The 15,667-nt window shown below is 48.6% G+C and overlaps 1 protein-coding gene across 1 annotated transcript in view; it reads left to right on the top strand.

Annotated features, from left to right (window-relative positions):
• The first annotated feature begins 5,777 nt into the window (after window positions 1–5,777).
• Window positions 5,778–15,667, top strand: part of LOC107119888 (keratin, type I cytoskeletal 19-like) — a 16,742-nt gene continuing 6,852 nt past the window's right edge. The window contains exons 1-5 of the mRNA XM_015422504.1: window positions 5,778–6,630; window positions 8,184–8,266; window positions 10,122–10,278; window positions 11,891–12,052; window positions 14,060–14,185. Coding sequence (XP_015277990.1) covers window positions 5,851–6,630; window positions 8,184–8,266; window positions 10,122–10,278; window positions 11,891–12,052; window positions 14,060–14,185 — 1,308 coding nt within the window. The 5' untranslated portion in view covers window positions 5,778–5,850. The remainder of the gene's footprint in view (window positions 6,631–8,183; window positions 8,267–10,121; window positions 10,279–11,890; window positions 12,053–14,059; window positions 14,186–15,667) is intronic.

Raw genomic sequence — 15,667 nt, 5'->3', positions numbered from 1 at the left:
GGGCCCCTGATGGGGCTCAGCTGTGGAGCCACAAGGCCGGCGGCTGTGGCGGCCGGGACCGTTGGGGGTGGGGGGGCCTTCGTGGGGCTTCTGATCTATCGGGGGAGGGGGACCGAAAGCCTCTCCAAACTTTGGACAGAACTCCCCTCCCTCCCTGGCTCCCCGTTCAGAATCCCCGACTCCTCTTGCACCCTCCTCGGACGCTCTCTTCTCCCCTTCCCCAATGAGGTGCCCGCCTTCGACATGGATGTAAGATTTTATCCCGCCGCCTCTGGAAGCGCCTTACCCGGAGACCCGTCCAATCTGGATTTTGCCCAGTGTTTGGGTTACTACGGCTACAATAAGGTGACTTTCTCTCCCCTCCTCTGCCCCGCCCCTGCCGTGCAGTGTTTTGTTTTGTTTGTTTGTTGGGGGAGGTCGGGTCCAGCTTTTGGGGATGTGCTTGAAAGGGGGGAAGGGGGGGCTTGGAATGGGCTGCGCCTTCAAACTTTGTTGTTCAATGGGACTGCGTTTTTAAAAAAACACAACAACTTTCACAAGCCTTCTCTCTCTCTCTCTCTCTCTCTTTCTGCCCTCTCGAATTTCTTTCTCCCCATCTCTGATCTCGTCTTTCAATTCCGTGCTCCAGACCATTTTGAAACAAGAGCAGAATTTGCACACGGAGCTTTATGGAAAAAGGAAGACAAACAAACAAACAAACCCCACGCTTACGCATAAAATATGTTACTTGCCGAAGGTTTCACTGGCCACGGACAAAACTGCTGAGAAAGGGAAAGTCTGTTGTGTTGTTTCTGGGCAAAATGGGCTTGTGCGAGTTCTTTTTTTAAAAAAAATGCAGCTTTCTTTCTTTCTTGGAAGCTTGGAACAATGGACAGTTTTGCTGAGCCCGGAGAAGCAAATTGGGAATTGTAGCTGAGAGTCGGCAGCTGCCGGTCTCTCTCTTTCTCTCTCTCTCCCTCCCTCTCTGTCTTTTTGTTTGGTTGAGTCAGACTCAAAACTGTTTCTTTGGCTCTTGGTGTGAAGATGCTAAAATTAATGCTTGCCAGAGATGGCCCATCTATTCTGGTCCCCCCCTCCTTTCTCTCTCCCCCCCCATTCTTTTTCATTTCCCCCCAGTTAGGCGAAGACATTAGTTAATGCCTTGGTTCCAGCTGAGCTTGCTTACATGGAAGTTTTAAGGCCATCCACATGGTGGGGGAAGCTCCTGGATGGGCCTGGGAGTCCTTGTGGAGGCCGCGTGGAGCGGCCTCAGCCATGCATAGACGGGGCGGGGGAGATTGCGTGGCTTCGCAAATACCTTTTTACCTGACAATGGGTGGTTTGCTTGTTTTCCCCCACATGTGCCATCAGACAGGCTCGCCGGCTCTGAGTTGGCAATACCTTGGAGATTTTGGGGGTGGAGCCTGAGTGGTGGGTTTAGATTCAGAAGAATTAGCTGTGTTAGTCTGTTGCTGCAAAATAGTTCAAGAGTTCAAATAGCACCTTTAAGACTAACAAATAGCACCTTTAAGACTAAGACTGAGTGGTGGGTGTGGCCTTATGACACACTTCCGGTGATGTCAGGGGGTGTGGCCTTATGATAAACTTCCGGTGATGTCAAGGGGTGTGGCATATGCTAATGAGTTATGCTAATGAGTTCCCCTAGCTCTTTTTCTACGAAACGACCCCTGCATGCAGTCAAGCTTTGGTAGGCGTAAACACATATCTGCAACAAGCCTGGATTTCTAATTGAATGTACTCGGGAATACATGCATTGTCCTATTTCACGGCATATAGTGATCACAAGTACTGAGAGGGCTGCATAGCAGGCTTTCCCATTATTCAAGATAGAGTGCCAGAAATGGAACAGCTGAAAAGGTCTTATCTCGAATCAGAACACTAGGTTGATTGGAGAGGAAACCAATTTGCTCCCCTCAGATTCTGTGCCTTGACCTGGATGGGATGGCCTAGGCTAGCCCGATCTCATTACATCTCAGAAGCAAAGCAGGATTGGCCTTGGTTACTACTTCGATGGGAGACCAGCAAAGGAAGTCCAGGGTCGGTATGCAGAGGCAGGCAATAGCAAGCCATCTCTAAATGTCTCTTGCCTTGAAAACCCTATGGGGTAGGGTTGCCAGGTCAAGTGTTTCCTCTAAGCTGAGTTAGTGTGAGCTACCTCACAGTTTTTTAGTCTCTGGCTCGCACATTTTTGTCTTAGCTCAGGAAGGAAGGCTCGTTCACAACTTTAATGCCAGTAGCTCACAACATAGAATTTTTGCTCGCAAGACTCCACAGCTTAGAGGGAACAGGTCCCTCTGAGCAAATCCAAGATATAACAAAGTATGGATAACTAATAACCCAAGAATGACTGGGGGGTGGGGGGTACAATTACCGGGAGTAGGGAGAAACTCTCAACATTTCAGTGACATGCCTATGTGACCTGGAAGTGATGTAGGCACATCAGGGACGTCAGGGGGCGATGCTCTGGTTTCTGGGCAAAACTCTATGGTAGAATATTGGCAAAATTCAAATGCTGGCACATTCTTTAGTCAGATCTAGCTGGGGTGGGTTGTGCTATGGCCCAGCAAATGGGTTTTTCCCTCCTTCAGGCTCAGCTTCTAACTAACATAGAACTGGGAAAGAATTTCCCTCCTAGTCAGGCTGCTTAATGTGTCTGTTTAGGCCTTTCTGTACCACGTTTCTCCCCCAAGGGACCCAAACTGGCTTTACAGAAGCAATGTATTTTAAACAAACAAGATGAACAGTGGAACAAACACATCCTGGGTGTATCCTCATTTACCGGGCTGGCTATTGGAGGCCACCAGCTAGGAGTCAAGGGCCAAAAGCTCTTTGGCTTGCTCCTCTGGCCACACCCAGGCCTACGTACCTGCAAGGAGGGGAGCATACAAAGTCAGCCCAGACAGTATTCAGCTGTTGCCAACAAGCTAGCAGGCGCTTCTCAAATTGCCTCCCCTGACAGCTTGATGACTTGGGAATGCTAGAGTTGCCACCCTCTGGGTGGTGGTGAGAGATCTGGAATTACAACTGGTCTCCAGCTGACAGAGTTCGCCATGGCCCTTTGGAAGTTGGTCTCTATGGCATTATACCCTGCCGAAGTCCCTCTCCTCCCCAGGCTCCAACCCCCTAGGGGGTGCCAACTTCCCCTTCCTCTGTACCACGAGGCCTTTAGTAGAAGAAGACGAGGCCATTATACTTCATGAAGTGGTAAAAGTTACGAAAACCTTCTAGTTAATGAGGCCTTCAAGTCCTCTGGGAAAAGGGTCACCAGCCTCCAGGTGGGCCTGGGAATTCTCCTGGAAGTACAGATGATTCCCACGCTACACCGATCTGCTTCCCTGGGGGGAAATGGCAACTTCGGAGGGTGGATTCTCTGGCATCACATTCCCACTGAGCCACCTCTCCTTCCCAAAGGTTTCCATCGCCAGGCACTGTTCACAAATCTCCAGGAATTTCCCAGGCTGGAGTTGGCAACTTTCTGGAAATGATTTAGGTCTGTCTAAACAATATCCTTGTCACATAGATATTAGCACCTTCCTGTCCTGGCGAAAGCTCCAGAGTGAATTGGCTACTGTGTCACTGATTCAGACGAACTAATGATAGAATTTGGTATTCTGATCCATTGGCCTATTTTTTTTTAAATGTCACAATCCATATTCCCCCATTTCTAATCCTGCTTTTCATGATTTGAAACATGAAGCAGTCCTGGAGAAAAATATAATTCCCATCAATAACACAAACCATTTGGATTAATGGTGGCTTTTCAAATCTGTATCTAGACTGTCTCCCGTTGGTGATATTGGTGATGAAGTCATAAAGGCAATTCCACAGGAGGAAATGATACACTGTGGAAGAAATCAAAATATCAAGGAGAAAGGCTCCAGAGTGAAGACATCTACATGCAAATTCAAGTTAATCAGTTTCTAACTTTTGAATTCAGAATGCATTTGCACTTCCTGTGAAGTGAAAATCAGATTTTATTCTCTGAGTTTACGTGTGAATTTGAGCAGAAATTAATTTGTTTCCCCAAACTATTTCCTGCACATCTTGATGTTTAATAATTACTGGACATTTTCCTGGAGCATTTATATGAGTTCTGCCATCATTATCTGACTTACAACATCCCCTGGTTTCAATATTGGATATTTGCAATTTGGCAATATTTGATCGCTGACATGCAATGGTATTTATCAGTGATAGGCAGAGCATGCAGTTTTGTTCAAACTGGACCATGTCATAGAACAGGGGTCCCCAACCTTTTTGAGCCTGCAAGGACCTTTGGAATTTTGAGGAAGGGTGGCAGGCAGCACTATGAAATGGCTGCCACAGAAGGTGGAAGCCTACACACATATACAAACACAAGAGGAAGGGGTATAGATTCACGTGGGCAGCCATGTTGGTCCGAAGCAGCAGAACAAAGTCTGAGTCCAGTGGCACCTTTAAGAAAAAGCTTATACCAGGAATAAAACTTTGTTGGTCTTAGAAGTGCCACTGGACTCAAACTTTGTTCAAGAGGAAGGGAGATGGGGAATATACCACACAAACTCAAAAATAGTCAACCAATGGAGCTCCCTAGTCCCGACGGCCTCACAGCTGATCCACGGGTCCTGTTTACAAGATCCCAGATCCTTTTCCAGTGAGTGGCGGGGAGGAAGCATGTGAAAAGCCCCTTTATTTGTATGAAGGCAACCAGACACTGGTTGTGCCCACACAGTTGCCCCATCTCCTTTCCTGAAGCGCATGGTGGGCTCCCGAGGAAGTACTTGTGGGTTGGGGTACACCACCGAAGAATATAGAATGACATCCCAGCCCATCACGTTTGGCTATTTTTTTAAAAAATCACAATTTATTAATTTCTGTAGTGCGCGATAATTACAGAACATTGAACTAATTTCCAACAGTCCTACAATTATATATTAATAGAAAGTATTCTCAAACTGATCCCTTAACTTCTAATATATCCATTTACTAACCAAGAAATCCTATTCTGAGTCCTATTATCTTGTGCAACCCGCTAAGTATACTTCCGTTTGGTTTCTTCACTTCTGTCCCTATGTACATATCAAATTCCTTGCATATCTCTACATAATATATGGACAGTCTTCAATTTACTGTTTACTATAATTCCAATTAAACGTTTGGCTATTTCATGCCACTGGGAGCAGATGAAGTCAACTCTGAGTGAGAGGAAGTCAGGGCAATGTCAAGTATATAAGGACATATTTCACCAGGGAGGTCAAAAATGGTTGACAAGACAGGCCTTTCTTTCTTTCTTTCTTTCTTTCTTTCTTTCTTTCTTTCTTTCTTTCTTTCTTTCTTTCTTTCTTTCTTTCTTTCTTTCTTTCTCAATAATTCCTGCACGCACATTTTCAGGCACCCATGAGTTGTTACAGCTCAGCTTTCCCATGCAATTGCCTTTTAGCTTTCATACAAATTGGGTTTAATCTGCCGGCTCAAGAAAGTTTAGCTTCCTTTTCTCTACAAAAGGGATTATAATTCCTAGTGTTGGCCAGTATACATCACAAACAACGCACAATATTACTGTGGTTCCTGCCCGCCCCCCCCCACCAGGAGCTGCTGACACACACAAGCATCTTCTCTGAATCCAATGATATCTGCAGGCAGCTTGCCTTTGTGAAATTATCCATGGCAGGAATAATTACAGCAACCCATGCTGTGAGTTCAGAAAGAGAGAGAGGAAAAATACCTAACATGAAAGACGCTCAACCAGTCCTGGTGACACCCTTTGCCAAGGGTATAAAGAGCGACCTGGGGGAGAGGAACCCAGCAGTCTTGCTTTATACCCAGCTGTAGCTTTTGCTTCTTCCTTGGAATTCCTGCATCGCTGCCACCATGAGCACTGGGACAAGGCATTCAGTCATCACAACTGGAAGAAGCAGCAGTGGAAGCTGCAGTCTCGGTGGAGGAAGAATTGGGGTTTCCACAGCCTCCTCTGGACTGCACAGCTCCGCTGGGATAGGTGGTGGGAGAGCTCACGTTGCAGGAGGCTCCACTTGCGCCCATGGAACAACAAGAAGCCATTTTTCAAGCGGCAGCTGCAGTGGTGGATTTGGTGCTGGGCCACATGTCATGGGAAGTAGTGGGTTCGGCACTGCCTCTGTTGGGAGTTCTGCTGCTAGGGGTGGTGTAGTAGGTGGTGGTCATGCCAACGTGGTCAGTAGTGCTCATGCAGGTATGGTGGCTGGCATGATGGGCGGTGCCCATGCTGGCATGGTGGGTGGCCATTGCGGCATGATTGGGGCTGTCCCTGCTGGCATGGTTGGTGGCATGGGCTCTGTCATGGGCGGTGGCCATGGGGGCATGATGGGTGCTCCTTGTGGATTTGCCGGTGGTGTGGTTACTGGTGGTGTGGTTGCCGGCCCGACGGTTGTTGGTGGCATGGGTGGTGACCCGATGGCTTGTGGTGGCATGTTCACTGCCCTTGATGGAAAGATGACCATGCAGAACCTCAACGACCGTCTGGCCAGTTACCTGGACAAGGTCCGATGCCTGGAGGAGGAGAATGCCATGCTCGAGAGCCGGATCAGGGAGTTTTATGCCAAGCAAGGACCCCTCTCTGAACCAAAGGACTACAGCCACTATCATCAACAAATTGAAGATATCAAGAACCAGGTAGGATATCAAACTCCAGGCCATGTTAGTAACTTTCATGGTGCCTTTGCTCTTCTCTGTGGCAAAGAGATAACCTAGCTTAAAGTAAGAGCAGCATCTGGGTGAAGCCAACGCATGACCATTCCATACAAAAGACAAAGACATTACATCTCTTTAAAACCGGTCTTTTTAAAATAAAGACCATTCCTATGGATAGAAATGCTGTTTCTCCCCAAATCTGATATTTTCATTTTTTTATTGAGCTCTGTTTTGACAAAAATCAAAATTTATCCATTCTTTAAAAAAAAAATGAACCAAAAGTTCTTGGTTAATTTGAAATGCCAAAATGGGGAGAAAAGTATTCTTTTAAACAAGCACGGTCTTTGATTTTCAGAATCTAAGCCAGTGCTAGATTGAGAATCACTTTTGGGTTTGCATTTTGGTTTACGTTCGGTATCTCTACCCTGCTTCTCTCTGCAACGGACACTCAGAGCAGATTACAAAAAACCAAAATGCAAAATGAGTTCCAGTGAGAAAGGCAGGCTACACATAAATTTTAAAAACCCACACACATTTAAACAGACAAAAGAAATCCAGTACTATATTAGGGTTGCCAACCTCCAGGTGGCTGGAGATCTCCTGGGATTACACAGCTTATCTCTAGGCAATAGAGATCAGTTCACCCTGGAGAAAATGGCTGCTTTGGAAGGTGGACTCTATGCCATTCTACCCTGTTGAAGTCCCTCCCCTCCCCAAGCCCTGCCCTCTTCAGGCTCCACCCCCAAAATCTCCAAGTATTTCCCAACCCAGAGCTGGCTGCTCTAACTATACTCCAATATCCTGGGCTTGTCTCAGAATCACTGGGCTAACTCCTCCAGGGCTAGGGGCTTAGAGCCCATGGACCAAGAGCCTTGTGATTCTTGCCCTTGGACTTGTGCCCCTGGCTAAAGTAAGATGAAAGGAACAGAAGCTCAGCCCATATGTCACTCAGCTGGCAGAAATATTCCTAGCCTCCATTTCCCTGCTAGAAGAGCTTAAATACCTGTAACAAGGAAGGGGCAGAAGCTCAGCTCAGATCTCAGTTGGCAGCGTGAATAATGATACTTAGGATTTGCGAGTGTTTCAACTGTTTCACAGACGTTATCAGTTGATTTATCTTGTTGACTTTGCAACATTAGCACTGCAGTTATTAAAATATTTCTTTGCCTGGAGCAAACAACAGCACTATTGTTTTCTTTTTATGTCTGAGCATTTGCTTTGAGCTCTGAAACTAGTTAAGACACAGTAGGGCAGAGCCCGGTGCTGAAGGTGTTAAGAACAAGTTGCACTGATTCCCACAAGGAACCGTGATGGCCCGTTCTCCTGAGGTTCAGCTGCTCAGTGATGTCCAACTGTTACGATCCCTGCACTTTGATTGTACACTGGAATATTGACCAGGAATTGAAGTTAGACTGACCAGAAATTTATGTTAGACTAACAGTCACCTGGCAAACCTTAATTCCAGATTTTTGCACAAAGCAGGAAAACCAAGAGTGGTGCCATAACTGGTATTCCCTAACTTTGTCTCTTCCCAGCTCATTTGCACGAGTGTGGAAAATAACAAACTCCTTCTGTGCATTGATAACAGCAAGCTGACTGCTGACGACTTCCGAACCAAGTGAGTGTTTTCCCAGTAAGCAACGGGCAGTACAGGGCAAAGGGATCCTCTCATCTGAAGGACTTGCTTGGTGGTCTGAATGTGATTGAAGGTGACAACTGCAGAGGATGCATGAAGTGGAGACTTTGATTCTTTCAACCCTCAACAAGTGGGAGGTGCCTTGTACTGATAACAGTATCTGGGGGTCTAGAGCAGAGGGGCGTCTATGCTGTTGGGTGCAGGGGAGGGGAGTGCCTGCATATGATGGGATGTAACAGCACAGCAGTCAGGGCTGCCAAGAGCCACCATGGGCCCCCGGACAAAGATTCCACCTGCCTCCCCCCATATGACCCTGATCCAAACCAAATATCATAACAAAACTAATCACTTTGCTCACTGTTACCATGAAACTATAGTAATTAAAAAATCAGCCTGTCTGTCCATCTGTCCATTTGTGGCAGGAATAACTAATCAGCGAATAAAGCTGGGAGACTCAAAATTGGCCGCCTGCTTCAAGATGATTGTGAGAGTTCCAAGGCCAAAACTGAAAAGCATGGGGATATCCTGGCCCGAGTGAGATGCTATTTGCAATGGAAGCTATGGGTCTCTATTTGTGGCAGGCAAAACTCATCAGAAAATAATGCCACACATTGAAAACTGGCCATCGACTTCAGAATGATGGAAGTTGCATGCCAAAAATGAAGGGAATTAGAATACCCTGAAGCAGGTTATGTTCATGATAGGCAACATGCAATAAGAGAGCTTTTAAGCAACCCATCATGTGTCTCTAATACTCAGATCCCTAATCCACCATAGAAGTGACACACTCTGAGTCAGACCTACCTCACAGGGTTATTGTGAGGATAAAATAGAGGACAGGAGATCAGTGAAGCTTCGGGTTCTTATAGGGGAGAAAGACTGGGTATGGCATTACAAATCTAATTTTTAATGACTTTTTAAAAAATTACGCCATTTGGCATATAGGAAAGTAGCTTTTACAGAGGGCTATTAGATCTTCCACCAACACAGTACTCATGATAGCAACCCAGTGCCTGAACTGAGAATTCTAAGTTCTTTTCTACATGTATAACCACTAAAACAGATTAATGTTCCATTACCATGCATGTAAAGGGTGGAGGAGGGGGAAAGCATCCTTTTACTATTTTGGGGAAATATACTTCTCTTCAGAATTTTAACAAAGGTTTGCTACTATACTAATATTAAGTACATTCTGTTGTTGGGTAGAATAGGGATGAGAAGGAGACCAAGACTGGGTCGGTGGGGGGAACAGAAAAATTAGGTGGAGTGAGAGAGAAATGAATGAGAAAATCTGGAAAAGAGGGAATGAAATTAAGGAAAAGAGAGGGAAAAGTTGTTTTATCTTGCTGCCACACACTAAAGTACCGCTTTGCTTTAGTCTTGCAGAAAGGTGAGTCTAGCTGATAATCAGAGTGCCTTTTACTATGCTTAGACTTCCCTGTGGCCATTGTGTCTGCATTCAGAAGTGCATTAAAAGGGAAAAAGCTGGAAAGGCATTCGGCTGGATGCATCATGACTCTGGCTACAGGGGCCCTCCACCTGACTTGGGCTTATCAAATTTTGTCCTCCCAGTCCCCCACTCTCGACAGCCCTTACAGCAGTCTGACATGGTGGTTGACAAAGGAGCCATTTTGTTCACTGGGCATCTCTCTGTCTCCTTTATATTTTCTTCAGTGTCAAACCACAGGGGGCATTTCCCCCACAGTATGGGAATGCGTCTCTTAAAAGCCAACGGAAGCCTGAAATATTGGCTGGGTGCAACAGCGGCCATCTTTGGAGACGGGACCTGGGTTGTAACCTGGCAATGGGCTCTTATACTGTGCTCCTTGTGGTTTAGGTATGAAACGGAATGTTGCCTCCGTCAGAACGTGGAGGCCGATATTAATGGCTTACATCAAATCCTGGATCAGCTGACAGCCTGCAGATCTGACCTGGAGATACAATGTGAGAACCTGCAGGATGAACTGTGCAGCTTGAAGAAGAACCATGAAGAGGTAAGAGACATGGTCTTATGGATTTATGAGGTCTAACTGGAACACGTGACATAACATTTTCCTGATTCCAGGAGCTTAAAGTTTTAGAATGATATTTTCCAGTGTCGAAAGATGTTCTTCATGTTAAAATCTATGGTGTTGACACCAGGGCTCTAGTCGGGGGGGAGCTCTCAGGTACGGAGCTCCGGAAGAGAACCTCTAGGGGGCGGGGCGGTCACGTGGTGAAGCCCCGCCCCCTTCTTTACCCCGCCCTCTGCTTCGATCCTCATTCCGTTTGGTGTTGACACCATAGTACTGTCAGTTCTATCCAGGGTTAGAGGCTCAAGACCGAAATCACTTAGAGTTGTTTTCTATTGCATCCAATTTTGCTGGTTCACGGAGGACTGTTTTACAGACCTCCCCCAGTTGTGTCAAACATTTACAGTTAGAAGTTAACCAATACAGAAATGACGATATTCAAGGAGATCCAGACACTACAGATGTAAGGTTTTCTAAAAGAGCTCAGAGTGTGAACTAGGCCTACGTAAGGACCATTCGCTAAAGGAAAATGTTCAAGGTGATGCCGAAATCAGGGCTCTCTGGGGAAATACACACTAGCTACTTAGTTGGATTGCATTGCTTAGCTTATCTGCATTCATTCAGCACTCCTTGGGTGTTCTTAAAATAGCATTTTTGAGTTTCTTTTTTTGCCCTTGCAAGAAGCCACCCAGCACTATAGGCTCAGCCAGGGGTCTTTTCATAGAAAAAGAGCTAGGGGAACTCATTAGCATAACTCATTAGCATATGCCACACACCCTGACATCACCGGAAGTGTGTCATAAGGCCACATCCCCTGACATCACCAGAAGTGTGTCATAAGGCCACACACCCCACCCCCAACGGTCCCGGTCGCCACCGCCGGCCTTGCAGCTCCACTGCCGAGCCCCATGAGGGGCCCGGTGGTGGACCTGCAAGGCCGGCGAGAGTGCAAGCCCCGCGAAGGCCCTCCCTGGCCCCAGGCAGGCAGGGGTGGGGAGAGGCAGGGAGGAAGCAACTTACCCTCCCTCTTCTCCTGCTTCCTCCTGGCTGAATGAGGGCCGGAAGCGGGGCGGCCGGAAGCAGGGGGCGGGGCTTCGTCATGTGCCCTGCCCCCGTACCTCACTTGGGGGAACTGCAATCCCCGCGATCCCCCCCGAAATGACCTCTGGGCCCAGCTACCTCCTCAGAAGCCCACTTGACTGAATGGGTGACACTAAAATATTTGTAATAAATAAGTAAGTAAGTAAGTAACCCTCGCTACTCAGTAAAGGCCATTACAGGTCTCTGCTGGAGGCCTCTTTCAACTAGGGTTGCTATATGCTGTATGTCCACTGGGGGCAGGAGAAAAAGAAATCAGCGACAGCCTGACATCACTTCCAGTGGAAAACAGAAGTGACATCACACACCTCTAGGAAGCATCAGAAACAAACAGTGCTAGTTTCAGGGGCAGATGGGGAAGTACTTCTCTGCATCAAAAATGTCATTCCTATAAAAATATGGCTCCTGGTGTAGGATAGAAGATGAGCAATGCAAGGGGTGGAGGAGACATCCCCATGGTGGTGGCTATTTCAACTGCCTTATGATCTTCCTGCAGGAAGTAACCTGTCTGAAGAACCAGTCGACTGGCGATGTTAATGTGGAAGTCAATTCCTGCCCTGGTCCAGATCTGAGGAAGATACTGGAAGAGATGAGGTGCAAGTATGAATCAATGATCGAATGCAACCGTAAAGAGGTTGAAGCCTGGTATGGATCTAAGGTAAGAGTACCGCATTCCAGATTCATAACATGGGGTCATGTTGCACGAGACAATAATGGAGGCAACTACAATTTTGGGCATGGCCAGCAGCTCCTTGCTGGGAGGGGAGAAGGGGCAGTTGTTCAGCAGTAGAGCCCTCTGCTTTGCATGCAGAAGGCCCCAACTTACAGTCAAAGGACTAGATAGTATACCTCTGTTTGAAACCATGGAGAACTTCTGCCAGATACAGTAGACAATACTGGGCTTGACAGGTTCTGGTTCAGTACAGGGCCGGCCCGAGGTTTTGCTGTGCACTAGGCAGGGCTACCTTCTGCCACCCCCCTGCACGTTGCCACCCCCTGCACGTTGCCAATCTCCAGGCAGGGCCTGGAGAGAACTTACTCTAACATCTCTCCCCCTTTGGAGGCTCCAAAGTTGCCTTAGCTCTGCCCAGGGCTGGAGGGAGCTCGGCCCGCTGTTGACTGCCAGGGCGGCTGCAGGTGAGCCAGGCAGAGGAGCACTCCAAGAGTGCCATGGGGATGAGGCAAGGCCACTTCCAGGTGCCTTGAGCTGTGAGCACCCTCCCTCCGGCCAGGGCTCCCGTGCCCAGCGGCAGCAGCGAGGAGGGGCCCCTGGTCAAGAGGGAACTCACGGGGTGGGGATGGTGGGGATGGTGGGGATGGGGCTTCCCCCTCCCCCAACTTACCTGGCAAACTTGGACGTTTGAGCTGGGAGAAGAGCAAAGAGCTCAGGGGCGCGAACGCCACGCAGCCCTCTGCTCCTCCAGTCGAGTCTCTTCCCTCTCCCCCCCACCTTTGCTCTCTGTGTGCGTGCGTATGTGTGGTTGCTGGGAGGGGGGAGGGAAGCGAAGGGGTGGGCGGGGAGTGTGTGTGTTTGGGGGCAGGAGGGAGAGAGAGAGGCCGCAACTTTAATGCCAACTACCTCACAAAGTAGAGTTTTTGCTCACAAGACTCCACGGGCAGCTTTAAAGGAGGAACTCTGAGGACCCGGCTTCCACCTTTTCTCCACATTGGCTCTGTGGATGGGGGAGGGGCGCTTTTCTCTCCCCCCCCCCGAGGCTCCCCACCACCACCAGCCCCTCGAAGGGGTGGGTGCAGGAGGGAAAACCCCCAGCTGCTCTCCATCCCCCCTGCTCCTGTGTGCTGCCCTGCCCCTCCCACTCCTGGGCCTGCCCTACGGGAACCCCCCCCCCGGGGCAGAGAATAGATCTTGAAGGGAGCCGCTGCCGTCGGCTGTTGTTACCTGCCGGGAGGGTTGTCTCGGGCGGCCGAGGTGGGGGGCTGGCTGTGGAGTCTGGCCAGTCGGCGAGCTTGGGTGTCCCTGCCATGGCCACCGAGGGAGGCCCAGGGATGAGAATCCAGATGGCGAGGAGGGGATGCGGAGGCTCTGGGCACACTTCCCAATTCCAAACTTCCTCGAGTGCCTCGCCGCTGCTGGAGAGAGACACGAGAGGCAAGGGCGCCCCCCATGCTCGCCCAGACACCTGCCTGGCAGCTGACATCCAACCGAGGGGTGGCAGTGCCTCTCCAGTGCGGGGCACGAGCTTTTGGCGGGGCGGGCGAAAAGGCTGCGATGGCCAGCGCACGGCATGAGCTTTTGGCGGGGGCGGGGGGCTTTTTTGGGGGGAGGGTGGCTCAGTATGGCACCCCCATGATGGCCGTGCTCTAGGTGAGAGATTAGCTCACCTAGTGAGCGAGCCGGCCCTGGTTCAGTAGGAAGCAACTCCATGTGTTCATTAGTTCATTAAAGAGGCCTTGTTCATTGGTAATCTGCTTTTCATAAAGAGTGTTCCAAGTTCAGTCCTCAGCATCTCCAGTTCATCAGGCTCAGGCAACAGGTGATATGAAAGATCTTCACTTGAGATCCTGGAGAACTGTCACTAGGCAGAGTGACAGAGTAGATAGTACTGGGCTTGATAGACCAGGATTCTGACTCAGTATAAGGCAACTTCATGTGTTTGTGAGAGGTGCAATAGACCTCTGTGTTCCGCAATTCTGCTTATTACAGATTGAGGAGGTGAATCGTGATGTCTGCACCAGCAGTCAGGAGATTGAAGAGAGCAACAATAAGGTCACTGAACTGAGACGCCAACTGCAAGCCCTGGAGATTGACTATGATGCCCAATGTAGCCTGGTAAGAGAGATCACAAAAAGTCCCTGCCATATAGGAGGCAGAAATTGATTGGGTTTGGGGGAGTGACAAATGACAGCAGGCAGGGACAGGACCCATAAATGGAAATACAGATCAACTTAAGGGTATGGAAGACTTTTTGGCTGGTTTTCACATTCATATGCGGCAACTGGAGGTAGTAATTTGTGAAGGTAAATGAGCTACCAAGTTAAACACCATGCTTGTCAATGCGATTAGTTCACATGCTATCAGCCATCCAGTAGATGAAGTGAAAAAATGTAGTGAAATCAAGCAATGTACAGACACGTGTGAACCCGTTTATCTAGGGTTCCCACTTGAAGAGATCTCCCACAACTACAAGCGATTTCCAGGCAACCAAGATCAGTTCTCCTGGGGAAAATGGCTGCTTTGGTGGCTGGACACTATGGCATTATACCCTGCAGAGGTCCCTCCCCTCCCCAGGCTCCACCCCCAAATTCTCCAGATACTTCCCAATCCAGAGCTGGGAGCCCTAAGATTTTCGAGTCTTCACAAGAGTACAGCCTGGTTTCATTGCAAATGCAAGCATTTCGCACAAGGACGAATCCTTGTTTCTGCAGTCCTTTCTCTATTCTTAACCCTCTTGGTGGGATGAAAAATAGAATCTTGGCTTTGCTGCAGTAGAGACAGATTACTTAAGGCTTTTCATCTTCAGTATGATACATTTTACTCGTGAGCTGAAACCTATGGAAATTACAAGTAAAATGTTAGTGGTTGTGAGCAATGTTCCCTCTAAGCTGAGTTAGTGTGAGCTAGCTCACACTAACTCAGCTTAGAGGGAACACTGGTTGTGAGACTTTTTTTGAAAGTGGGACGCAGCTCTAAATTTGATGTACTCTTTGGGTCCCACTTACAAAATAGCTCTACACTACTTTCATATTTCCCAACATCATATCTAGTAATCTTACACACCTAACACTGAACAAATTCATATTGATAAATTCATAGCACTGCTGAGCAGCAGGCTGTGTATTTCTTGACCATTTTGCATATGGGGCAGAGCCAAATCTGCCATACAGCCTTCTAGACCTCCCTTTTCCAGCTCACCCAGAGGGCAGGACTGGGGAGCAAACTCAGCCCTGGAAAGGGCCCCAGCCCACGATGGAGGGGGTGGGAAGAGCAGGCATGAACCCAGCTCACCTCTGCAGAGCTCAGGTTGGCAGCAGCTCTTCTTTCCCAGGTTTTGGCAGCTGCAAACTTCCAGCCATGGTGGTGGCTTGTCTGCCCTGGGCTTGGGCAGTGGCTGGGTCACAGCAATGGCTCGCCCACCACATGCTTGGGGTGCCAGCTTATGGCGACAGCTGACCTGTGGGGAACTTGAGTCACCACCCCAACTTCCCCAAGCCTGGGGCCTGTCCTGGGCAGAACTTGGGCTGCTGGGTCATGGTGGCTTGTGCTCCCCTTGCTACCGAGGGTGGCTCTGGTGGGGAAGTGGCCCCTGTGAGA

The sequence above is a fragment of the Gekko japonicus genome, unplaced genomic scaffold, assembly GCF_001447785.1.
Source record: "Gekko japonicus isolate JY-2015 unplaced genomic scaffold, Gekko_japonicus_V1.1 scaffold1255, whole genome shotgun sequence".
NCBI classification, from domain to species: Eukaryota; Metazoa; Chordata; class Lepidosauria; order Squamata; family Gekkonidae; genus Gekko; species Gekko japonicus.
This window is presented reverse-complemented; position numbering and strand designations above follow the sequence as displayed.